Below are 27125 nucleotides of genomic sequence, written 5' to 3'. Positions count from 1 at the left end.
TATTTTTAATATAGATGATGGAAAATCATGAATTTAGTCGGAAATGGTAAAGGTGGCAACCTTTCTAATATTGTTTACTAGTGTAGAAAGTTCATGAAAATATAAAAATATTTCTTTCGGAAGGAGATACGCCCCATCCCTTTTGTACTTTAAGAGCTGAAAGATGCTTTGGGAGGGAATTTTCCAGAATTACCCATTTTCTTTCCCTTTCCTGTTCGTCGCAGTCCCAAGTGATTAACATAGTTGGAAAGACTGTTTCATTAGAAGCAGAACAAGGTTTGAAATTTTATTCTACGTTAACTACTGTAGAAGTTACAGATAATTTCCCCAAAGTCAACGATTTCTTAATAAAAAGGGGGAGGGGAAATCGTTAGTGAGTTTTGTGGGAAATGCTCAAGGGTGCCAGCGTTGCACCCGGCAGTTTTGGATTCAGCACATCAAAATCTATAAGAAAACATCAAAAAACCTTGGTCACCCCAAAATGCAAGGTTCTCTTGCTCTGCCACCAGACTATAAGCTATTAAAAGCACTGGGGCCCTTTATATGTGTAATTTTCTTTTTCAGCGACAAAATGTCGCCGCTTTTTGGGTTTGAATATATAGTATATAATAATTTATTGATCTAATACGTATGTAATAGATACCGGTATCTAAAGCGTATGTTTACACATAAAGTATGTATTTTATTGACGTAAATATTGATCAATTTACATTATAATCTTTCAACATTTACAACACATTGCAAAATTCTTTAGAAACACAACTTACGTACAGACTCATATTCTAGTCTCTGGAAACTTGCTATAATATGAAATAATATGAGATGTCAATATATTACGCAAACTACTAATAATTATACAGGGCAAGTCAAAATGATGGACCAGATTTCAGAAATTTATTCTTGAAATCTGATAAACATATGTTATTGTGAGACATGCGCTTCGAAAGGTTAACTTGGAAAGTTTAGTTTCTACCCAATCTTTTCACTTTCTACCGCTAGGGGTCAGCAGAGTGCTGTTGATTGATCTGCGAGCCAGCATCACAGCAACCATTGCTGATATTGAGCGCAACATGCTGGAAAAGATTTTGTAGGAGATAAGACTATGGGCTTGATGTGGGCCGCGTTACGCGATGTGCTCACATAGAGCGTTTGTGAATATGTTCCAAGAAACCTTTGACAGTTTACCTTTCTTCCCACATGTATGTACAAGAAAATTTCAATACACTGGCCTCATCCTCTATTATAAATTTCCTTCGCCTTCGCCGCAACTACATTATAAATGTGAATGCAGTTATGATTTCTGGGACTGGTACGGAGGAATTCCCCCGGAGCTGCGAAATTCTCCCGAACAAATGTTCAATCGTGATCAACAAGGGTTACCTGTATTTCCACAGTACTACTTTCACCCATTGTGTGTTGAAATTCCCCTCTCCAAGGAAATCGTCTAAAATCATCTGAAATCATTTTTGTCTGTATGTACTCGTTTTAATAAAGATTTAAAAAAAGAGAGAGAGAGAGAGAGAGAGAGAGAGACATGTTACACTGTGGAAGTTCCTATAATCAAACTAGTTACTTACAATTCCGTATTACGATGAGTGGTATAAATTTTGTGTCATTTGACCATTTGTTATATATAGAAAATTCATATAAAATAACTACGTTCATGAATTTCGTATTATGTGTCTCAATATGATATTATGAATTTTGTAATATGTAGACTAATATTATACGTATTATTGTTAGTTTTGTATTAGCAATAACCTATTACAGGGTATTGTTTGTAATATTTCTTTGTGTGGTACCTGGAAGATTTATAAGATGTACAGTGTTGTTATAAAAGGGTCATCCACCTATCTTTAAAAGAACAGATTCTCAAACTTGTAGACTTCGGCTTGACATAAGGATTTCAATTGATCAAAAGAACAATATTTGTTTGAATTAATTTTCTGTATGCTTAAGAATACATAACTTTACAAAGAGATATGGATGGTCAGATTTTGCTATTTACTTTAGTTTATGACTACAAAGGATAATAAATACAATACTGTCACAAGATTTGTCTTTATTTTATATCGAATATTACAATTAAGAACACAATACAATCATTAATTTAAAAGAACTAACAAGTACAATTTCATAATCACATTTTCAATTTATGTCTGCATAGGATCCTGTGAAGCATATCAGTATAAAAATAGGCCATCTTACAAACCCACCTGTTTGCCTGAAGGGGGTTTTGCTCCAGTTCAGTGCAAAGGCGATCCAGCAAACGGAAGGTATGATATATATTCACCACATGTCCCCTATGTTCCTAAGGCTTCCTTCCTTCCTTCCTTTCAACCTTTCAACAGGGTTTTCTTTATGAATCAGAGAATGTCTCCTAGTAGCCTATGGTCTGAAATTGTCTTTTCCTTTCTAGTTGATATCTTCTTTTTTTTTGGGGGGGGAGGGAGCGATTAATTATTAAATGAAATGTTGATTTGTCTCATTGCAATATATTGTTTATTCATTGGTTTATGTTCCAAATTGTATTCTGTGATACCGTATAGCACTATTTCATTTTTCGACCCTGCTATTATATATTTATAATTATAATGTGATATTTTGATGGGATATGCTTTGCCGTTAGTAAGTGTTTCTTTTACTGTGAGATCTGTGACAGTGTTATTTTTAATTCCTACAAGTTCCTTGACGAATGAAAATTGAATAGATTTATTATCCTTGATTATAGATTGATATAAATATCAATACTTAATATTGCCCAGGAGACTTGTCGATTCCAATGAGAATGCATTAGAAATTGTAGGACACTTAAAGAATCTGCACATACACAGATACTGGTATCTGTTCCTTTTTAATCAATATAATCGCGTATCTAATGGCGAAAGCTTCACCTTCAAATATCGAAATTGATTTGGGCAATTTATATTTCATTATTATCTTCTTTTCTGCTATATAAACCACTGCACCTACATTTTAATAGTCTGTTTTAGAAGCATCTATATAGACCAAGGTTGTATTTGGTTCCAGCTGCTGAATACGATTTTCACAGATATTGCTATATATATATATTCCTTCTTAGAAGATCATTATCAATCTTGATGAAATTTGGAATTGTTATCTTGATCTGTGTGATATTTGTATAATAATCTCATGCAAAACGAATAAGAGGAGTTAGATGATTTAAATTGTTGAATGTCTTTTCTATCCGAGAAATAGTATCAGTAACTTATCTATTCGATTTAGTCTGTTTATTATTAGTGAAGATTTTTTTTCCATACGAGATAGTAAAAAAAAAATCCTGTTTATTTCTGTATCTAAATTGGCACAGGCACAGTATTTCTTCAAAAATCGATTTTCTAGGACAATAACTCGGTTGTGATAAAATAATTTTAACAGTCTCTTAGTGTTTCTGTTCAAATTTATTGTAAAGGTAAGTTAAATTGCTAAAAGAAAATATTCCTCCATATGTAAATTTTGAATTGACATCCTGATTAATAATTGCTTAAAAGAATAGATGGATGGACACCCTATTCTGTGCTGTAAAGCTTGAAAATAATCTGTAACATTTATCAGTTTCTTTACCAGGTAGTTCAAATGACATTTCCAGCTAAGTCTAGTATCTAGATTGAGTCCAAGGCATTTTAAGACATTATCGTTATAAATTTGATGGTTATCTATTGGAATATGCATGCATAGTGAAATATGTTTCCTAGAAAAGATTATAAATTTTGTCTTGTCCCAGTTGATGTCTAGTCCATTATTATTTGCCAAGTCAGTATTTGTTTTAAGGCTCTCTCTACCTTTTCCTTTCCTTGATAAATGTTATCTGTGCAAATCGGGACTACGAGATCACCTGCTGCAAATGTTAGTACTTAAACTTCTTTACTAAAATTTTGGAACAAATCTAATATACGTATAAATATTGAAAAGTATCGGACTAAGTTTGGTTCCTTGCAATAAACTGTGGAGGAGAACCTGGGAACGTTATATGAATTGTTTATTTTGGTATAGATTTTTCTATTGATTAAGATGATGTGAATAATTCTTATTATTTTTGCAAGGATATTGAGGAGAAATATTTCCTTAATTAGAATATCTAAGTTGCTGAGTTTTAAACTTTCCTGATGTCTAAATTGGTTGCTAATATATATTTTCTTAGTTGAATGCTTTATTGATAACCCATGTAAACGAAAACCCAAAGCATCATACATTAAAATATTTTGCCTGAAACCCATGATATTAGCAGGAAATATTTGTTCATTTTCTATAAAACGGTTTAATCTGTTTAAAATTAAGTTTTCCAATATCTTATAAGAGCAAGATAGCAATGTAATAGGTCTAAAATGTTCTGCTGTTCCGATTGATTTATTAGCTTTAGCTGTAGGTATTAATAACATTTTTATTTTCAACTTGTTGGAAGATAACTTGAATTCCATATCTTATTAAAGTATTAAATAAATTTTCTGTCTTGTTTCAGAAAGGTTCTTAAAATGACTGTATTTAAATCCATCCAATTCAAGAAATGTATCTTTTATATATATTTCATTACTCACCATTTCATTCATTACTCATCATCACCGTCTCCTTTAGCCTAACCGGCATAACCGTGGGACGTAAAACTCAAAAGATTTAATTTAATTTCATTTCATTTCACAATTTATAATTCCTACAAAGTGAATGATTTATTTATGTTGATGTTTCTGTTGATCAAAAGATATTTTAGAATAAACTTTGTCGTTATTCGCTAAAGAAGGCGAAAGAATTTGATGAAAAGTGGTTACCGAGGAGAGGTGTATCATATGAGTTGTAGTTTCATTCCCTGAAGTACTTGTTAAGAAGTTTCTATAGAATTTCCATATTTTGGAAGGTGACGTTCTTTCAGACAAAGAATTACTGCAGTTTTTGTTTCGTTTATTAATAGTTTGCAGTTGGCTTTGAGTTTGAGATATTTTATTTAATTTTCTTTAGTTTTGTTTCTAATAAAATTCTTGAAAGCACTCTGGCACCTATTAGTACCTTTCTGGCCGTTGATATTCCATTAGTTTTGCTTATTTTTTTTATTTTCCTTCCTATGATTTCGGAAGAGGATTTAGTTTCTAAATTCGTGAATTTTCAAGTTCTTTATTTTTAATATCTTTTGACAATTTTGAAGCTGCAATTTTGATTTTATATATATATAAAAATAAAGAACTTGAAAATTCACGAATTCAGAAACTAAATCCTCTTCCGAAATCACAGGAAGGAAAATAAAAAATAAGCCAAACTAATGGAATATCAGCGGTCAGAAAAGTGCTAACAGGTGCCGAAATGCTTTCAAGAATTTTATATGTTAAAATTATTTTTCTTTAAGTTATTTTCTGAATTTATAGAATTTACAGTTAATTTATTATATTCTTGCCAGTTAATGTTCATAGAAATATGTTGAAATTAGATTTAAATGAAGTTTTGATAAGATTGTCATTTCGATTGTTGATTTTGAATAAGATGTGTTGAAGATGATTGGAAGATGATCACTGCCACATGGATCATAAAAGGTTTTCCAGTTAGTCTCTATATAATAGATTTTTAGCCAAAGTAATATCACGAGCACTATTACCATTTAGTAAAAGTCTTGTGGGTAAGTCATCGTTTAGAAATAAATATGGAGATTGTGATAATGCTTTGATAAAGTTTTTGCCAGTGGTGTCGTTTTTATAAGGTCTTCATAAGAGAGAATGTACGTTAAGGTCACCTCCAATGTAGTCAATATTATGTGAGAAGAGAAGAATCTGAAGCTAGAAAACTGTGGTGAGATAGTATCTGGTGGTATGTATAACTTAAAAATATTAATGTTAGCTCTACTAATGGCAATATAGCCTATAGAATATTTGTGTTTAAATTATTAACTTGTAGATTGAATGTTTGCTATTGATAATTTTGTTTTATGATGTGGCTACACCTTTATAACCATCGTGTCTAATATTATTGATGGTGTTATAATTTTTAATTTTAAGTGGTATTTTGGCGTTACACCAGAATTATACACGTGTATCTGGTGAGAAAATTTTGATAAAATGACTTAAATGATGTAGTTTACCATATATACTTTAACAATACTACTGAATTACTGTTAAACTACTTTCGCCTTCAGAACTCATTTCAAATAAAATTCAAAGAGCTATAAAATTGAGATAGTAGTTTTTCAGAGTGCAAATGGAATTTAGCGTCAAAGCTAGCTGTAAAGTATGTAGAGATACATTACTTCATTATTTCTTTTTCTTTGAATATTTTCCTATTATTATCTTTATCAAATCCTGGATTTAGATCTTGAGCAAAATTGCGTATATTATGATTGAGCTGCATATTAGTTTCACTAACTTCCTTTTTCTGTTGACTCGAGTCTGGTTGTTTGAGACTACTGGCAAAATCATTAAAATTGTAATTTCTTAGAGATTTCCTTTTGTTGAAAAATTCTTTATTACTAGTGTTAAACATATCTAAAATTTGAAATGAGGTGGAAGATTGACAGAAACTAAATCTAATAGTGTGATTTTTATTACATTGGGAACATTTCTTGACTTAAGGAATGTGGAATTATAATTTGCTTGAGAAAAGAATCCTCTGCCACGTTTTTGGAGAGTCACTAATGGAATTTCTTGGAGTGATCAATGTCATCATTAAGGGATAAGATGCAACATCCGCATCTGAAGAGCGATGTTTTGTATTTGAGATAGTATGAATTGTTTTCTTCGATTCCTGTTGTCTATTGTTAGTAATTGATAAACTGGTTGTGAGTTTTTCAGTCGCTTTATTAAATGAAAGCTTATTAACTGCTATTAGAACCATGATTTTGTTTTGTCTCGCTCTTTCTGGACAATCATTTTCGAAAAATAATAAATAGCAAACTTAAGATGTTGGGGATTTAGAACTGACAAGTCATCCCAGGATTTTCGTAAACTAAAACTAGTAGAGCAAGGATAATGAGATCGGTTCATTTGTAAATGAAACAGAACACAATTAAACTGGAAGCAGATTGTTATGTTAAGGGGATGAAAGAAAATAAATATATGTTTAGGATAGGAATAACCTACACAGTACTTGCCTGTCTTTCCTCTGATACTGTCCTTCAAGCAATCGGTAGTCAGATGGTTCGAAAAGAAGTCCGGCGCAAATATGTAGGAAAACTGGCGTTTCAGCGACGATGAACTTCATCAAAATACGGACGCTCTCCCAAGTATCGTGACATTCTTGTCAGACACTCAACAACTTAAAAAATAGATATTACATCTCCATAACGTGGATAAGATTCGGGTTTTAACACTCAAAAATCGTGGCCCACGTGTCTATATCTTTGTCGTAGCAAATCTAGTCTTCAATTCCCTTGTGTCCACATCATTCCATCGTTTTTGTTCGGCGTTGTTAGTCAATAGCATCTCAATTCAATAGATTGCCACATGATTAATGAAATTGCAAACTGTGTAGATTAACGTCAAATGAGGCGATTGTTGGAACGTGGGCAAAGGAAACAATCTGCAGTTTTATCAATAAAGAAATACACATAAGGAAACTAGTCAACACAAAATAGAAATTATTTTCTGTCTGAAGTGTAGCTGAGCTGTTAGTTACGCTGAAAGAAAATAGAAATTAAAATATAACTTTAACATTGATCTGATGATGAGAAGTCATTGTCCATGATTTCAAATAAGTAATATCTATCATTTTTGCAGAATTTAAGTCCAATATGTTATGTACAAAATTTATTATTATTATTATTATACACAATTCATCATGTGAGACGTGATATATCCAGACTACTTTTTAAAGGATGAGGGTAGTCGCATTTCTTTTTTTCTTTCTTTCTTTTTTTTTCTTTTTTCTTTTTTTTTTTTTACATAGTTTCTTTTTAAATTTACAGTCGTGATATGTGTTCATATTTAAAATATCCATTTAAGCATTGCCTAGTAGCAGAAATGTAAGTTTCAACTTTTCTTCTCATGTAATATATTTTAATGTCATTACGTAAATATTGGGAATTGAAAGTTAGTATGACTGTTTTAGTTGATTTTAGTTCCAAATTTTGATCCTTTCTATAAATTCTTCTGGAGGATGTGGTTTGTACAAAAATGATGGACACACACATTCATAATTAATAAAAGGAAAACTAGAATTTTATTGTACAAATCAGTGGTGTAGCCAGGGTGCTCACTAACACTATTAAATTTTCACTAAATCATTTATGCCCTCGAAAATTACTAGCTCTACACACATTTCGTTCAAACTTAAAGATCCATTGCGTCCATTGATTTACCATTTTCTTTCCTATCCTTGATTATTGAACTTATCATTTTTTCTTCAGAATGCAGTAATTAAATTTGTTTTCGTGTTTTAATGGAAAAAGAAAGGTGAAACCCACTGTTATTTCTTCCTTAAAGTTGAAATGATTTTAAAAGCTCAAAATTTACCAAGCAACCTAGCTGTAGAAAAAACTTGGTTAAAGAAAGAAAGAAAAAGAAAAAGTTTTATCTAAGCTCTTGCATCTCTGTCTGAGATCAACGTTATTTAGTCGATGTTTGTTTACCAAGACAGTAACTCCAAAAATCCCCTATAAATTACACAATAACTATTTGAGAGAGGACTAAGATGTGTTCTGCAAATTATAAATTGGCTGTCTCAACCGATGGAATTTCCCCTGTTCAGGTGCGAAACCGTTCTCTTACTAATGCAATAGAGTTTTAGAAATGGGCATATTCTTTGTATTTCATGGCAGTATTCAAAGGTAAAAATTTTGATAATCAAAAATCTAGCTATGCTGATAATTATACTAACTTGGGGTAACACATACTGTGATTTATTGTGTTCAAAGATATTTTGATTATGATTTCGAGTTGTATGTTACTAGTCAAATTTTCATGTTTTATGATGGTAGTACTATATTATAACACGTGTTAAGAATGTAGAATTAATGTCTCTTTTAGCATCAAGGTTCTATATACCGCCACACTAGCCATAGAGCTAGAAGAGAGCTCTATTATAGTATAAATTACAATAATTACTGGTAAGAAAATAATTTAAAGCATTTTTATATTAATGATAATTTGATAGAATTGTGTAATCATGGATAATCTAAGATAAACTAAATATAATTAAAAAGGTAAGTTTATGATAAAAGTTACTGACTTTAGGCTTTAAAACTTTTTTTATCCTATAAGAGTGCAGTATCAATACTTAGTTTAGCTTATACTTAATAGAGTTACTTATACTTAATAGAATTTAACAAGTATCTATTAAAAATGTTACTTAAGATGTGTATGAAATAAATGCATGCTTGATTGGCACATATTATTTATTTTTGTTTAGATGCTTTTGTTACTCTAAAGAGGGAAACAGATTATTTGGTCAACAATGGTGGAACAAGGCAGAAAATATGACCTGTGGTAAGTGCTTTTTATATTTATAGTACCCTAGATTCACAAGCTAAACTAAACTGATACATATATTCTACTAACAAATACAAATAAGACACAGGTTTTCGGTTAGGTATGATATTTTATTAATATCATTTTTTCTGTGTCTAATTTCAATGAGTCAAGATGTCTAACATCCAATTGTTATTTCCATAATGTCCGGTGTTACATATTTGTAATTCACGAAATTATTTTCTTCGAAAATATGTTAATTTTTATCAGCAGTGTTTGCAACAGTAGATTCATATTAATATTTTGAACTTTATCTAGTGAACTTTAATTTTTGTTTCTTGCTGACCTACACAGTGTGTGTGTGAAAGCACGGGTTTCTGAGGTATTATGCATGGTCATATTTGAATGGAATTTTTCAGTGTTTTCGGACTAATCTACAGGATGTCCAATATACAATGTAACCCGGAGTTTGGGATAGTAGAACTTTTTAACCTCAATCAATACACAAATAATGGTTACACCAAAATGAAGCTTTGTTCATACATATATTTTTAAACTATGTTTGTGTGTGTGTGTGCAAAACATGTAAATTGACTCATAACTCATACGTATGGATATTCTGGTGTTAATTTTCAGTTTGTTTACTTGGAGTACGTTGGAAATTATGAAGCAGAAAAAAGAATTTTTCATTTCCGCTGATAACTAATTGGATGAGGCTTCTGTAAGGGGAAACTAGGAAAATCGTAGTTTGCATAAATTATCACGTATGTGTATGTAAGTAAAAGTTTTATCATGATAATTTCAAAGTTTCTTTCTCGTTGTTTTCAGGAATTGCATAATGTAGACAGATCCTTAACACACCTTTTAATGCACTGAAACATCAGCAATGTTGCCAATTCAGAGTATTTTTGAAAACTACGATTTTCCTAGTTCCCCCTTACAGAGGCCTTATCCAATTAGTTATCGGTGGAAATGAAAAATTCTTTTTTCTGCTCCATAATTTTCAAGCTACTCCAACTAAACAAACTGAAATTAACACCAGAATATCCAGAATTAACACCAGAATTAACACCAGAATATCTCACACACTGCCTGTTAAGACGTGTTGACACTTGTTAATTTGGCAACCTAAGGACTATACTGTACAAGATTCATAAATTTCCGATTTTATCACAAATGCCAAAACTACAACAACATTCCGGAAACTTTAGACTGTCCCTCGTATTATTATTATTATTATTATTGAAACCGGAAGTTCATGAAGCGGTACTTTCTCTTCTTGTATCTCTTTCCGACAGACTTCTCTGTTGGCATGAAATAACATTATTTAATCATTTAGCTTGTAGCCGCCGAGTTGACGAATTAAAGAAAAGTCGTCCTGATGTCAGCCTGCATTGTACAGAGGAAGGAAATTATGAAGCTCTCCAGTGCGACGATGGCATTTGTTGGTGTGCTGATGAGAAAACAGGAACTCCCATATCAGAGATTGTTCCTGAGACCTTATGGACATTGCTAAGTTGTTGTAAGTAAATATGAATTTTCTTTCGCTGGCGTTTTGTGACAAATGATATGTATAATAATAGTAATAGTAAGTTTTTATTACATTATGTTTTATTTACCAATAATGCTTTCTAGGACAGTTTTAATAATTAAACTACCTAATTACGGAAAACTTTTGTGATTTCCGTTTTTATAACTGAATACATCAATATTTACCATTTATCTTTTATTTCTAAAAAGAAAAAAAATAATAAAAGTAATAAATACACATTTATAGTCAACAGTTAAAATGCATGTATTTGTGTGAAATAACAATTATGTTCAATAGTATCAGCAACTATCAATAAATATAATTAACTAATGAAAAATACGTATTAGTCACAATATAATTGCATTCAGTTTAAATAATCCATCCAGGTTGTTATCATGACTGACAATTCATTTTTCTTATGCTAGTAATTTTTTTTATTATTATTATTTTCTACTTTCTTATTCTTCAAATTCCATTACCTGAAGACTTCTATTTTATAGGACTCATTCCACCCGCTGTACAACTAGAGTTACCAACTGACCGGTATTTTTGTCAGCATCAACTATATATTTAAAATAGTTTAAAATACAATTATTCTTAATTTGTTGTAAGGATTATGAGCGAATTACGGTAATTTTAGTTTTTAGAGTTGACCACCCTATGTATGAAATTTACTACTACTTCTGGTCTCAATATTGATTTTCATTGAGCAAAAACGACAACAGAACTCGAGATGTAGTTTCGATCCAGTTTTGCAAGAGTGGGTTCCATTTCCTCCCATAATCCTATATTGAATTCGGAAGTGATTAAAATTAACCATTTTCGGTTTCAATATTTATCATAGAACAAAAATGGTAATAGATAGCGACAAGCTGTTTTCTGCAATCGATTCAGGGTCTCAAAAGTATATATCATCGCAACCCGCAACACTATCAAAAACGAAAGTGGCTGAAATTTACTACTACTTCCGGATTTAATACTGATTTCTCTACAGCGGAAATGGTAAGAGATATCGAGATGCAATTGATTCACAAGAGTAGGTTCTATCTCTTCCTTTAGTCATCTATTCAATCCCGAATTGGTTCAAATTAACTATTTTCTGTTTCAATATTTAGCGCTATAGAACACAAACAATAAGACATTCTGATATTGATTTACCGTCTGAGGAACAGGTTCTGTCTTTGATATTATTAATCTATTACAACTAGTAGTTATATATGTACTACTTCAAATTACAGTATTGAATTTCCATAGTTTGGAAGTTTACGGTAGTTTCACACTGTGAAAAGAAACTCCTTGTTTATTCTCTAAATGTGGTCACCCTATCGTAGATGCATCTGTAAAATATATGTAAGTAGTGGTCAGGTGACATGGTGTTATGCACATTAAATCGGCACAGAAAATACATTATTCGTATGTGAGGTTCATGCAGACATTCCATTTTTATTTATTTATTTTTTGCCAGCTCTTACAAAAATACATTATTTTATTACTTTTCCACTTGGACCTCTGTATGTAGTATCATCTAAATCTGTAAAACCAATGAAATTACTTAATGAACCGAAGTACTTGAATGGTAAAAATGATAATCTTGACCGTATACGTTTCAGTGACCATTTGTCGCCTTTATCAATACGAGTCCTTTAAGTAATTTTACATTGCTTGTAGAATCACATCATCGCATTATTATTGTACAGGACTAATAGCTGTATTAATCGTCGTTACAGACATCACAGAAACGTAAACAGCTAAAATTACCATTTTTACCATTGGGGTACTTCGGTAAGTAGTTTCATTAAGTAATTTAATTGGTTTTAACTTTATATATTTCTATGAAACTGTACATACAGATATCAAAGTGAAAAATAATAAAATAATGTATTTTTGTAAGATTTTGCCAAGGGATGTCAATGATCATTATTAAAAAAAAAAAAAAAAAAAAAAAAAAAGTGTTCTACTGTCTGAATCTTGCTCTCACTTCTCATTTCCACTACAATATTCAGATCTATGGTTTTTAAATAAAGAAGTAGCCCTTTATATTTCATATGGAATGTTTCGGAAGTTTTAGTTACATTGTTACAAAAACTGAAAAGATGGAGAAAATAACAACGAAAGTCAATTATTGAGTGATCTAAAATTGCCAGTATTAATACTATTGAAAATTGATATAGAAATCCTAGACGGCTTCGGATAGACTTCTATGAAACAAAACGATAAAGTTTATTCCCTTGCTTCAGGTTATAATTGGGTACAACTTATCAACCATATGATTCACTTACACCCTCCATTCCAAAAGAAACCGAACGTTTAAAAAAAACAAAAAAGCAATGTACATTTTGGAATAAATCATTTTTATTAATCAATGTATTCCCCTTCTGCATCGATACTCATATTTGCACGCTCCAACAAGTTGTCAAACGACTTCTCCATGTCCTTTATTGGAATGGTCTTTAGGACTGCGGTCGTCGCTTTCTCAATGGCATCAATCGATGCGTGCCACTTTCCTTTCATCGCCAAATGCAGTTTCGGGAACAGATAGAAATCGCACGGAGCGAGATCTGGTGAATAGGGCGGATGATGCAACCGAATAATGTGATTTTTGACCAAAAATTCAGTTACAAGTCGCGAACGATGTGATGGTGCATTATCGTCCAAAAGAGTCCAACTGCCGATTTCGCGATATTCGGGCCGAATACGACGAATTCTTGCCAGCAAACGCTTCATGACGCCCAAGTAAAACTCTCCAGTGACTGTCTGGCCGGACTGAACAAATTCTTTGTGGATAATTCCTTTTGAATCGTAAAAACAAATCAGCATCACCTTAACTTTTGACTTCACCAAGCGACTTTTTTTGGGTGTTTCTTCATCCGGCGCTCTCCATTCAGCACTTTGCCGCTTTGTTTCGGGCTCATATTCAAAACACCACGTCTCGTCACCAGTTACAATCGATTTCAAGAAGTTTCGATCCTGCCGAGCACTTTTAACGATGTCTTTGCAATGCGCAATTCGATCAACTTTTTGGTCTTCGGTGAGTTTGTGTGGTACAAACCGCGAATTAACCTTCTTAAGGCCCAAAACTTCGGTCAAAATGCGGTATGCGGTTGTTTGAGGAATGCCTAATTCCATTTCAATAACTTTCACCGACTATTTTTTGTTATGTTTGATGAATTCACGCACTTTTTCGATGTTTTCTTCCGATAATCCGGTTCTGGGACGGCCTGATCTTTCGTCATCATCCAGCGTCTCTCTACCCGATTTGAATCGCCTGAACCACTCGTAAACTTGCGTACGGGATAGACACTCATCACCATATGCATTTTGTAGCATTTGGTGCATTTCACTAAAAGTTTTACCCAGTTTAACACAAAACTCAATTGCAGCGAGTTGTTTGAAACTCATTTTCCGACCGATGTACACAACACACTGACAGTTGAAACGCAATAACTTTCTTGCCGTGCATCCAAATGTCATGACATTTATACCAGTTGTCAATGAGGGACTACGCCATCTACCGGTAAAATATCACAACAGATGGCACTAGTGGTACTATTTGTTTTCAAAAGTTTGGTTTCTTTTGGAATGGAGGGTGTATATAACACATATAAAGTTAATTATCATGGAATTTGCTCGCTTCATTATGAAATATTTTCTTGGGACAGTGGAAAAATTATTTCTTTTACATAGTCATAATCATAATAAATAATTACGAATTCATCCGTCTTGATTTATGGTAGTCCACAATTAGACCTTAAATAATTAATGTTTACATTTCTAAAAAGAAATCAGGAAAAAATGTTATTTCTTAAAAGAAGAAGACCCCTTCACTCCTGTGAAACCAGGAGTTCAAAAAATGAACCAATACGAATATATCATATTATTTCTACTACGTGGAAGCATCGAGCCTAAACATGAGTTAGTATGTCGTGGAGCGCATGTTAGTCATTACGTAGGCAGCGTTTGTTTCTGTTTATTGAAAATAAAGAATAAACTACAGAAGCTGCAAAGGAAATCTGAGCTGTGGAAGGGGAGAGAACTGTGGTATTTGGGCATCTCAAAACGCGATTCAGCTGACGACAAACCTTAGTCCGGAGACCAGTTACCGTAAACAGAAATCTGGAGCAGATTGTAAAGGCCGATCCATACATAAATACATGTCAATTGGCAACACAGATGGGATCAGCCCAAGGCAGTGTATGTCATCATCTTCATCAACTTGGGTTTGGGGACGGCCTCGACTTATGCATATGAGCTGACACCACAACTGACCAAAAGACGACTCATTCTGTGTTAATTGCTACAGAATTCTCCAAATGGCAGGTTTTGGCGTCGGACCCTCACTGTTAATGAAAAATGAATTTTTCTGCAATGCTCTACCGGTGGCTGAGTTACTGCGACCAAGCCAAGATGCATTGAAAAAGGGAAGATTTGAAACAAAAGTCATATTGAGCATATGATGTAATATTAGTATAGTGTTCTGGGAACTCGTTTCAGAAGGTCGTATTGTGGACGAAAGACTTCACGCTTGTCAATTACAGCGGCTCCATTACATTATGCGATAGAAATTCATTCAACAGAATGTGGTTTTATTCAGGTCGATAACTCCCAGTGTCAACGGTACTGGTCATGGGTACTAATAACTTAGAAACTCCAGGAATTACAGGGTTTCGAATTGATACAACATTCCACATGCAGTTCAGACCTTACCCTTTCAGATTATAATTTGTTCCACTTCCTTACACACTTTCTACAAGATTTGAAACAACTGACAGTGTAGATAACGGGCTGTACGAGTTTTTGGCCTGCAAACCTTTCGAATGGTATTGTCGTGGGATTTCGGTTCTCGTGGAATTTTGACAGAGGACCACCGAACACAATGAACTTTACTTCGAGGAACAAAGTACGCCTTCACGAGTCTTACATAGTACCAATGTTTCGCATCTAAAAGGATCGAACTTGTAATTTACTCTGGTATTAAAAATAAGTTTTAATTCATGTATATTTGATGTACTTGTAATTTCACAATATGATCATTTTAGAACGCTTTTGTGACATAATTATAATATATTTTTACAGTTATAAAGTAAAATATATTTTTCTCTTCGGTAGAGAATCAGTAGTAGTAGTGGCTAACAGTTAATGATCACTTTCTCAATACACATGCTTTTGTTTATATCGAAATCTACTCTAAACACAAATAGATATAGAGACGAGCAAAAGTTATTTAAAAGAAGACAAGTCAGATATTGGAATTCTTAATCAGCTAGGTGTAACATTGTACCAATAACAAATGTATAATCTCTTGCAACTACGACCAATGATCTCGTTCACTTATCTCGTACTAATCTTAATAAGTAACTTGAAAAATTACTCGTATTAATGTTTAGGTCAAACATTTATTTGGAATACTATAAATAGTGCCTGAAAGGACACTTAAATAATCGATATACAAAGACAAGAAAAATAGTGTATATTATAAGCTAAATCTTTCTCTCTTAAAATAGATATCGACGCAGAAGTGGGATCACAATATTTGAGGCAATGCGAGAGTATGTATGTCGCTCAGCAGAAAATCATTAAAGAACTTCAACGACACGGAACAACTGCTGCTTATGATTATCTTATCTGTGATCCAGATGGTACCTATGGAAACAAGGCTATAGACAACTTGTAAGTATCAGACACTCTATTCACACACACACACATGTATATATTTATAAATTATAAAATCTAGGAGCAATATAGTGTTATGCCACAATTTTCAACGCTAACCTTACTTTACTTTTTTAATATTTACTCAGTAACTTCCGTTAAAATTCATTCAAACTTGAGCTTTATTGATAGAATAAATGTGGGACCTAACTTTCTATAGAAAAGAAGGTTCCACACATAGTAAATATTAAAAAAGTAAAGTAAAGTTAGCGTTGAAAATTGTGGCATAGCACTATATTGCTCCTAGATTTTATCATTTATAAAAGATGGACTCGAGGCAAGATAGTGATATGCCATAGTAGAATGGTTTCGATAAGAATGTTAATGAATATTCCTGAATTTTTCATAATTACCAGTTTATTGCTTTTTCTTTATATACTGCAATGTAGTAATCCACATCTAAATATAAGCAATATCTACAATAATTTATTCATATTAGTAAACAAATCTCTCTCTATTTAAAGTTACGAAACGATACTTTAGGTAGATATATAAATTTGAATGATTAAAGTGAAATAAATATGAAGAAAATATCATAAATATTAAACTGTCTTATAAGCTGAATAAAACCACAGTTTCTCTTCTACGTAAGTTCAATATTCAAAGTAAAATAATGTTTTCACTGAACACTACAGAGTTATTTTTTTCGCGTATTTAAAAAAAAAAAATAATTTCCATGTTTAACGATAAAAAGTATTATTAGCCTATTTATATTAGCCTATCAAACTCGTTACTGTAAGTTTAATGTAATATCAAAGTTGTTGTACGTAGTTGAAATGATTTGTTAAACAACTATACTAATGTTTCCAAGAAACATTAAAAGTCATATTCTTCAACTACTTGTAACTCTGTTTGAGGGAAACACATTTAACTCTGAAATATGTCATTTTAATAGCTTAAGCTGAGCGTAATTTGAGCGAACTGAGTTTAAACTAGGTTAGAGGAAATGATCGTAAGAGGGTTATCTGCAAATTTTGAACATCTTGTAGATCTTTATAGTTAATAAATTGAGTTCACTGAATGTTATTCCAACGGAAAACAAAAAGACAAAAGGACAAGTGGAAATGATGTACCACGCTGATGAAAACGTTATCTGATGTCATATTGTCCAAATGCTAAATTTTCTTCGCCGCTGATATACAATAGAGATATGAACACCAATTCTGTATAAAACAAATGTTGTACATTTATTCCTTTAATCAACATAATCCTAAGCCCACGAAATATATTGTACTTATTTGTAACATCTGTCGTAATTACTTTGTTATTTTTTAATGGCGCAAATAGTCTTTATAACATTAGAAGGAATCATCAATGAGGGATTTACTTTTTCATTTCAACAATATAGTTAATTTTTAACATTGTATCGCTTCAAGAAAAACCATACGCTGAATTTGGGAAACAAATTGCTAAGGCACATTATATATATATATACTTTAAAAAAAGTGCTCCATTTATCTTAAATTCGTTTCTTTCCAATGAATCACTTTCATTAGCATGAGAAACACATTCCTCTTCACTATCGCGAGACAAATATTCAATATCGTTGCTATCTTTTTCTCGCACGCTTTCTGATACTACTTGTACTAATTTCCGCCATGATAGTCCGATACATGGCAGGTTGTTCATGCTGAAATGTTTACAATCATATTTATGGAGGAACACAGATTTATAGCACTTGTGTTGTTATCTCTTAACATTTGGAAACTTCTTACTGATAGTTAAATGTACTACAGATGAAGACCCACAAGCAACTCTTAGTTTATTTTTGGTCAAAGTGTGGCATAGCACTATCTTGTCCCAAACCTTCATATAAAAGATTGTAGAAAATTTGATCTATAACTAGAAAGTTACAACTGCTGCAATTAAAGAAAAAATAATTGAATTGCTTGCAAAACATTAATATGTAACAATAAACTATAGGATTAAAATTAACGGCAATGTACCTTATTTACAAACTGCTACTTTTAACTTCTGTTTCATTTAAAACCGACATTACGTAAAAATTCTTTGTGAATTATTTCAACACAAGAAGCATCAAAATCATGAAGTGCACAAATTATTCGTAATATATTATTAACATATCTTACAGATTGCATTTAAAAAAAATCATTAAATGATGCAACCAGAAAAAAAAGTAAAAATTTAAAAGAAATATCATAACCATAACAACATTCCATTTTCCAGATGCTTATGTGTATGGAAAGATAACAAACCTATCGGAAGCTATTCAGCTCCTGTAGAGGAAGAACCCAAAGTTGATTGCAGTAAGTAGCTGTCATTGTCTGTATTATCGGTGTTGGTTTCCTTTTAACGAAAAAATGTACTTAATACTGAAATACTATCTTAAGTAGTTGATGTCTGATATTCCTAAAATCAAAGTTCATAAAATCAACGGCATATATCCATTGAAGTTAATGGTGTACTGTTTCCTTAAACACTATCTTCCAATTGAATCTCAAATTTTTATTATTCACAGCGCTATTAGAATAAGGGGTGTAAATATTTATAGATCTTATATTGGACTATTCTTATGACTATTCTTTTAAAATCACATTGATATTCAAGCTGTTATTAAATTGTTTTAATTTCACTCTGATTCTCATACTTCTTGCACAATTAGTTTATTGTTTAAATATGTTTCAGTACAGTGATTAAAAGAGAATTATATTTTACACACACACACACACACACACACACACACACACACACACACACACACATATATATATATATATATATATATATATATATATATATATATATATATATATATGTGTGTGTGTGTGTGTGTGTGTGTGTGTTTATGTTAAAATTACACTAAAACTCCTCTAATCTACTTAAACAAATGGTCAAACTAACAGGTTTTTCTACACCCTATTCCTTACGTAAAAGAGCAGAAATGATAATGTTCCAGATCATAACCAGCAATGAGAATCTCAAGAGTAAAGTCGCTAATCGAATGCTTCTTGTGCCCCCTGACCCGAATTGACAGCCACCCACCAATGCTGTACCCAGGAAAAATTATTGGAGCCACAACCTTCTTTCCTGAAAATATTCTCAATACTACACAAAATAAAATGGCATTGTAGGTAGTTTGCGAGATTCACTAATACGAATTCTTAATCCTTTTTTACTTCTTACTCTTTTATTTCCTCTCAGTATGGTTTGCTAGTCACTCCTGGATTTACCTACAGTTTTACTTTCTTTCTGTATATTCCTTGATTTAACATCTGTTGACCACTGCACTGCCACAAGCTTTCTTGAGCTTTCTGTGGACATGATGCCAACAGCTGAACTCTTTTTCTATACAAAATGAGATCATTGCTCTTTGTTTCAACCTCTTACACATGAATTCTAATTGAATAATCAGAAAACTAATAAGAACACACACACAAAATATTAGCGCAAAGTCATCTGCATACACATATTCAGCACGTTAAATACATATATATACATACATATATATATATATATATATATATATATATATATATATATATATATATATATATATATATATATATATATATATATATATATGTATATATATATGGTCAGAAATTGCTTTTGCCTTCTTTCCTACACCGAATTCAAAAACATTTCTAAAGTTTAGTCCTGCCAAATATGCGTAACTTGCTTTGATCATATACATGCAAGAAAGCCACAACTTCGTTTTGATGATTTACATAGTGTCTATTTTATGTTTGTTCCTGTTGATCTTTTAGAATGTGAATAAATAATAAACGTAATTCTACTAAAGCATTTATATTGAAAGTGTAGCGTACCTCTGAAAAAGATATTAGAGTAACTAGTGAACTGATAAACGGAAACAATTATAAACTTAAAATTCATTAATTCTCACAAACATAATTTTCATTGTTTAATTGTAAAAAGAAATGCACACATTTGCTTGCTGTCAGCTTACCTAAGGATAAAGGTTATTCTTCTGAAAAAGAGGTATACTTGAGTTCCATTTAACCGAATTTGATGGGACCGATGGTACTTCGGTTGAACGAAAATTCGGTTAAGCCAAAATAAAGATATTTTGATGTATAGTATTATATATTTTATATATTTTCTATGTGAAAAGATGATGTTGATAACATATGGCCTTCAAAATTGAACACTGCTAAGCCAAAGCCGTACGATTAAAACAATGAAGTTTAATTCAGCTTGTATAATGGAAAAAAAAAAAAAAAAATTCCCTCCTAGATTAGATGAAGCTTTTTAGCAGCTTGTTCTCTGAGACGTTTAATCAGAATTACTCACCAGGGGAGGATTCTGACTTGTTGTTTCAAGTAAACTATGATATCGTGCATGAATAAGGATTTTTCTTAAAACGATTCGGTTAACCTGGAAATTCGATTAATCAGAATTTTGTTAAACGGAACTATAGTGTAGGTGCTCAATTTAAGAAGAAAGAAAGAAAAAGTAAAATTATATGACTATTGATGTGCGCTTCTACCGTTCGTCATATAAATCGAAAATACGTCTGTTCCATGACAATTTTCATTAAAATTGTCCGATTTCGATCAAACATAGCGTGTCTTCTTTGAGGTTCATAAACTAACCCTATCACTTAAACTCATATTGCTCAAGAGTAAGGGATGAATTTAAATTAACCGAGCGATCAACATTGGATACTACTACAAAATACAAGTAGTAGTCATATTTGGCTGATATTTCAGTGCATAATAAGCATGTCTTCTTCCGTTATTCAGTCAGTGTTTCCGCATCGAGTATTCTATGGGGGAAATAAAGAAGCCACAAGAATGCAGAGACGTAGTTCAAGTTAAATTCTGATAAATTAGCTAGACGAAGTCCGCAGCAAGTAACTACCTAATTAACTCTATGGCCTATGGTACCCTGAGGTTAAGTGCCGCGTTCATAAAAGCTCTCCATTGACTTCTGTCCTTTGCCAACTGGATCCAGTTTTTACATTGTATTCCTACTTCTGCGAGATCCATCGTAACATTATCCTCTCATCTACGTTTAGACCTTCCTAATAATCGTTTTCCGTTTGGATTTCCAATTAAAATTGAAATTGTTAATACTTTCTCCCACTCTGGCTACATGATGATTTGCCCACCTTAGCTTCCTAGACTTAATGACCCTAACAATGTTTGGTAAATGGTATAAATTATGCAGTTCCTCGTTATGAAGTTTCCGTCATTCTCCATTCCCGTTCCTCTTGAGTCCGAATATTCGTCTCAGAATTTTACTCTCAAATACTTTCAATCTGCATTGTTCCCTCAGAGTAAGCGACCATGTTTCGCAACCATGCAGTACAACAGGCACGATTATCGTTTTATATATTTTAAGCTTCATATTCCTAGAAGAATTCGGGACGACAAGATTTTGAACTGAATAATACAATGAATTTCGTGCTTTCAGTCGACATTTAATTTCTTCGTGAATATGATTTTGATTTGTTAATATTGATCCAGGATACTTGAAAGTATCCACATTATCGAAAGTATTATTTGATATTTTGGCGCATCTATAATTAGTAGTATTACGATCCCGGCGAGCTACTATGCATTTAGTTTTCTCTCCATTTACTTCTAAACCTATGTCCCTGCAAGCGTTTAATAGGAACTCTGCATTTCTTTTTACTGTTCTCCTATCAGTCCTATCAGATATCACCAAATGCCATAACTTGGTGAATATCATTCAGCTTTAAGCCCTCGTTACTATCTTTGATTTTCCTTATAGTGTACTCCAGACAAAAGTTGAATAATAACAGCGACAACTCATCTCCTTGTTCAGGCCGTTCTCGACTCTCGACGTGAAAGCTCGTGGACAAGAATTTTCCTACTTAGACTTTACTTTGGGATTCATTTAAACATATTTTAGTTAATACAACTAGCTTTTCCGGTATTTCAACCGAGTTGCACACCTTTTTGAAATCAATAAATAATTGATGGTATTGTATTCCCATTTCTTTTCGAGTATTTGTCGATAGTTTATAAATTTCGCCTAAATCCGCACTGATAATCTCCAAGTCAATTTTGCTAATAGAACTCTTGTAGCAATTAATCCTAGTTCCATGTAAGGAGAATGAGTTTGTGTATCTTGTTCCACAGTTTTTCCCCTTCAGATAAAATTAACCGGAGATTTGTGTTTCTGTAATTTCTTTATAGCGATTTCTATTTCAGTTCGATTAGGCTCTGGAATGCACAATTGTGCTGTGTGCATTTCCCTTTCTCCACGAACATTAGTTTTTGGCTGCGTGTTAAGCAAATCGTCAAGGAAATCTTTTCATCTATTCAAGTTATTATCTGTATTTGTGAGAATTGTTTCATTGGCTTTCTTAAGTGTGGGTATGGTGGCCTTTCTTAATAATGATGCCCTTATACATATCCCGAATATTTTTGTCTTTACTATAATCTTCAAGTTCATTAATTTTAGCTTTCAAAAATTCGTTTTTTTTTTTAAATAAAAGTTTTGGAAGTTTCCCGCCTGATGTTAACGAAATTTTGTGTACTCACATCGTTCGTATTTTGTAGCCAACGCAGTTTTGCCTTTTTCTCTTCTCTTCCAGTTCAGTGCATTCCTGATCGAACGATGGTTTGTTCCTATGCATTTCCTCTTGTCCAATTTTTCTTTTGCTGAAATTTTAGTACTATTCCTAATTTCAAATCAACACTTGTGCACTCCGAACCTTCTAAACCCGAGAATCTACTTGACTATTCAATCTGGTATTCTCCTCTCGTCTGGCTCTCCTCTAACTTCTTTAAGTTAAACCTCTCTGTTTTCAGATGTTGAATACATCCTTTATTCAACAATAATCTCACTCTTATTATTGCTGCTACCTGGTAGTGATCAGTGTCATAGTCAACTCCCCTGAACGACAGAACATCAATTATGCTAGACTGTCTTCTATATACTGAAACGTGATCAATGTGATTACATTTTTTTTTTTTTTTTTTTTTCATCTGTGAGGTCCAAGTATATTTACAAATGTCACGATGTGAGAATTTTGTACTCTTCACGATAAAGTTTTTGGATATTGCAGGTGTCATTATTTCCTTAGGCAGACCTTCATTCCCTATAATCTGTTTGAAAATATCTTCTCATTCTACCTTCGCATTGAAATCTCCTAATAGAATTTTCATATGGTATCGCGGGAGTTGGTCAAATACTCGTTCTACTTCTTCGTAAAAACTATCTTTTATATAGTCATCCTTATCTTCAGTTGGGGCATGTACATTTAAAACAATAACATCACATCACCGACGCTTGACAGTAATAAAAGAAAGTCTTATCATTAACAAGTTCAACCCGTAATTGCTGATATTATTTGTTTGTGAACGAAAAACCCTGTTCCTAGTTCGTGATTTTTATTTCCTTTTACGCAAAAGAACGTAAAATTTCCGAAATTCACTGTTCCTTACCCTCCCCATCTAACTTCCTGAACCCCAACTAGGTTCATCCTATATTTCTCAAACTCACTCATTACGAATTTTAACTCACTTGCCCCATAAAAATTTCTTATATTCCATGTTTCAAATCTCATCTCCATTTTACTTTGCTGAGATCGTGCCAAGTTATCAGTCCTGGTCCGAGGCTTACTCTGCAGCAAGTAGGAGGACGAAATAGTGCTAAGTGAAAATACAACTCATTTACAGATTTTACTATGGATCTTCATAAGAGTGCGTAAATATGCATACTTTTAACTTAACTTACAAGCTAGTTCACATTATCTTTTAAAGCAAATAAAGAGGAAAAAGCCTTCATTCTTCCACCGTTTACATGGTTACTAGTTACTCATATAAAAAACAAAAGTGTCTACATAACTTGCGTTGTAAAAACTTTTATTTACTACATAATATATAATTACGTAAACAACATAAACAACTTAATACACTAATTACATTAAAATATGTCTACCGATATTTCAGACTGTGCACGTGATAAACGGTACTACGAAGCAGAAGGGAAACAACATACCATGAACTGTCAGGGCAATGGCAATTATGCAAGTAATCAGAAAAGTGGAGAAACAAATTATTGTGTGGATGCCGATGGATTTAAAACCGATGACCTGAATGACGAAACGCAAAAATGTCCGGAGTGGTAAAATAAATCTTTCACGCAATGAACATGAATGTGTTATAATTTATTAATGAATGAATTTAAATAAAAATACTTACACAAATTACTCACTTCCATATTCCTTGATGTCTGGTAGACAAGTGGTGACTTCTGAATATTTCGAAAAACAACTTGGTTATTCTTTCTCCAAGAGAACTATGTAATGCACCAAGAATAAAGTAATATTACGACATGCCAGCAAGTTATGTATCAAGTGATTATTTCCAAGTAACATAAGTGAATATATACTGTATATAAGAAATCCATTATGAACTTTCTTAGATTACGTTTATTCTACTAGATATTAACAGCTAAGAATATGTAAGAGATTACTAATACAGTAGGACGTCGATAATATGAATGTCAAAAATCTGAACGCGGTTCCTAGAAGCCTTTTACAGTTTGTTTTAGCGCTAGCGATAAACAAACAATAGGGTTGTCCTTCGGCTTGTGTGAAGTCATTGTTTTTACAAATGTTCATTGATATGTAATTGTTTGTCATGCATATTTTTATTTACCCTTAAGCCTATACAAGTTAAGTTTTAAGAGAGTTACAAGAACAGTGTAATGTAGTATACGAGCAGGTTCTTCAGAAACATTAAATGTAAGTAGCCTTACGCATGGTATTGTAATTACTGTATGTACTGAAAACCACTGCATCGATAAAAGAGCATACCGTACAGTACATTTAAGCCTAAAGGGCATTTTCTTGGTCATTTCCGAAAATCCGAACCATTTAAAAATTCGAACTACCTGTTGTCCCAATTAGTTCGGATTTTCGACTTCCTACTGTATACGATTAAATAGAAGTATTGTCTGTTGAGTGGGGGTGGGATGGGAATTAATGTTTTCGAAATATCCATAAAGTAGAATTCGTCAATCTGACATTAAGGACATGGAAGTAAATTTACTTGAAATATTATAATTTATGTAAACTAAAACATTGGCGCAGAAAATTATTTTGAATATTAAATTGTGAAATTATAAATCATAACTTTTATTATTTGTTGTAGTTTCAGTAATAAACATAATAATGTAAGTCTTTACGAGATTCTTCCGTGAAAGTAATGGTGTGAGATGTAAAAATGGTTATAAGGTTGAAAACATGGTAAAATTTTAAAATTTATGTAAAACATTCATATTAGAAGTTGTTAAGGATGTGTATATACACATAAGCATGCTGTTAGATAAACACGTTGAAGAGAAGTGACTTTATTACATGGTCACATAAAAGTTTCAGTTTAAATCTTACTTTTAATCGTTGACCTATTTGAACAAAAATTTTAAAAATTACCTTGTCTTTTATTTAACTGGCTGGCATAAAGATTTAATTGAGATTTATTAATTCAGATGTTTATCCTGATGATTATTTTCTGTTTATGTGATACATTTATTTACACATGGATTTTGATTTTGAAATGTTCGCATAATCCTAAAAAGGGTTTACGCTTTTTCCGCAACGATATGTACTCTCATATGAAGGATTTTCCAAACATTAAATCTATACTATATAAAAGAGTAGAAGTGGGTGATTCATCACCACCTAGGCCATACTACTGTAGGTATTACCCCTACTACTAAGGTAACGTTGAATTTGGAGAGAATACTTCTTTTGTCACGAAGGTAAGGAATAAGGAAGGATTTATGGAAATACCCATCCTACGTGGGGTTCAAAAGTTTCCCTAACAATATGCGTTTCTCAGGAAAATCTGACGTTAGAGAGATGAAACTCAGCATATAAACTATTCCATAAAAATAAAGGAAAACATGTTTCAGTGTTTTCCGAAATTTGACTCCAAAGTGAAGAAAGAAAGAAGACCCTCATTTATAAAATCTAAAACTCACCTTTCTGTAACACTGGTATTAATAATTGAAAAAAAAAGTCACAAGAATAAAAAAGAAAACTGTTTCTGGAAGATAATTTGGCCCTGAATTAGATCGAATTGCAGAATTTCTCCATCGGCCTCAGTTTTCATGTGAAAGTAGTTTTTGTGCATGCCCATGGCCATTTACGTATTATATGTATTCGCCATAAAGACATGGTCTCGCAACAATAGTCTCTTACATAAAGTTTTTAAAAATCGGTATTAGTACACAAAGGAATTAAAGGAATGAGCAGCGTAGAAGTAAGTAAAAATTAAGAAACTTACCTAAAAATGTTTTCTGCCCGATTTCCTGTGAAACTTTGCCTCAAGAAAGTCCCGTCGTAAGGTCCAGTAATAGCCAGACAACATTGCTGCACTCCACTTCCCTTGATAACGCTTTTCCATTTGAGAAATATTCTGGTGAAAGAGTTCACTATATTCGTCACTAATGGCACCAAGGTATTCAGGGAAGAAGTCCAAATAGTCGTTCAGGAAATGCAGTTTAAGTGATATGTTACATCC

General features: G+C 32.4%; 1 protein-coding gene across 1 annotated transcript in view; it reads left to right on the top strand.

The window, feature by feature from the left end:
• Window positions 1-26262, top strand: part of LOC145668474 (uncharacterized) — a 46466-nt gene extending 20204 nt beyond the window's left edge. The window contains exons 3-8 of the mRNA XM_081736400.1: window positions 2168-2276; window positions 9340-9416; window positions 10738-10920; window positions 16431-16596; window positions 18826-18905; window positions 24546-26262. Of these exons, the coding sequence (XP_081592526.1) occupies window positions 2168-2276; window positions 9340-9416; window positions 10738-10920; window positions 16431-16596; window positions 18826-18905; window positions 24546-24724 (794 nt within the window). The 3' untranslated portion in view covers window positions 24725-26262. The remainder of the gene's footprint in view (window positions 1-2167; window positions 2277-9339; window positions 9417-10737; window positions 10921-16430; window positions 16597-18825; window positions 18906-24545) is intronic.
• The last annotated feature ends 863 nt before the right edge of the window (window positions 26263-27125 follow it).

This window comes from Thermobia domestica, chromosome 13 (genome assembly GCF_964235325.1).
Source record: "Thermobia domestica chromosome 13, izTheDome1.hap1.1, whole genome shotgun sequence".
NCBI lineage: Eukaryota > Metazoa > Arthropoda > Insecta > Zygentoma > Lepismatidae > Thermobia > Thermobia domestica.
The sequence above is the reverse complement of the archived record's forward strand: the minus strand, read 5'-3'. Positions and strand labels throughout refer to the sequence as shown.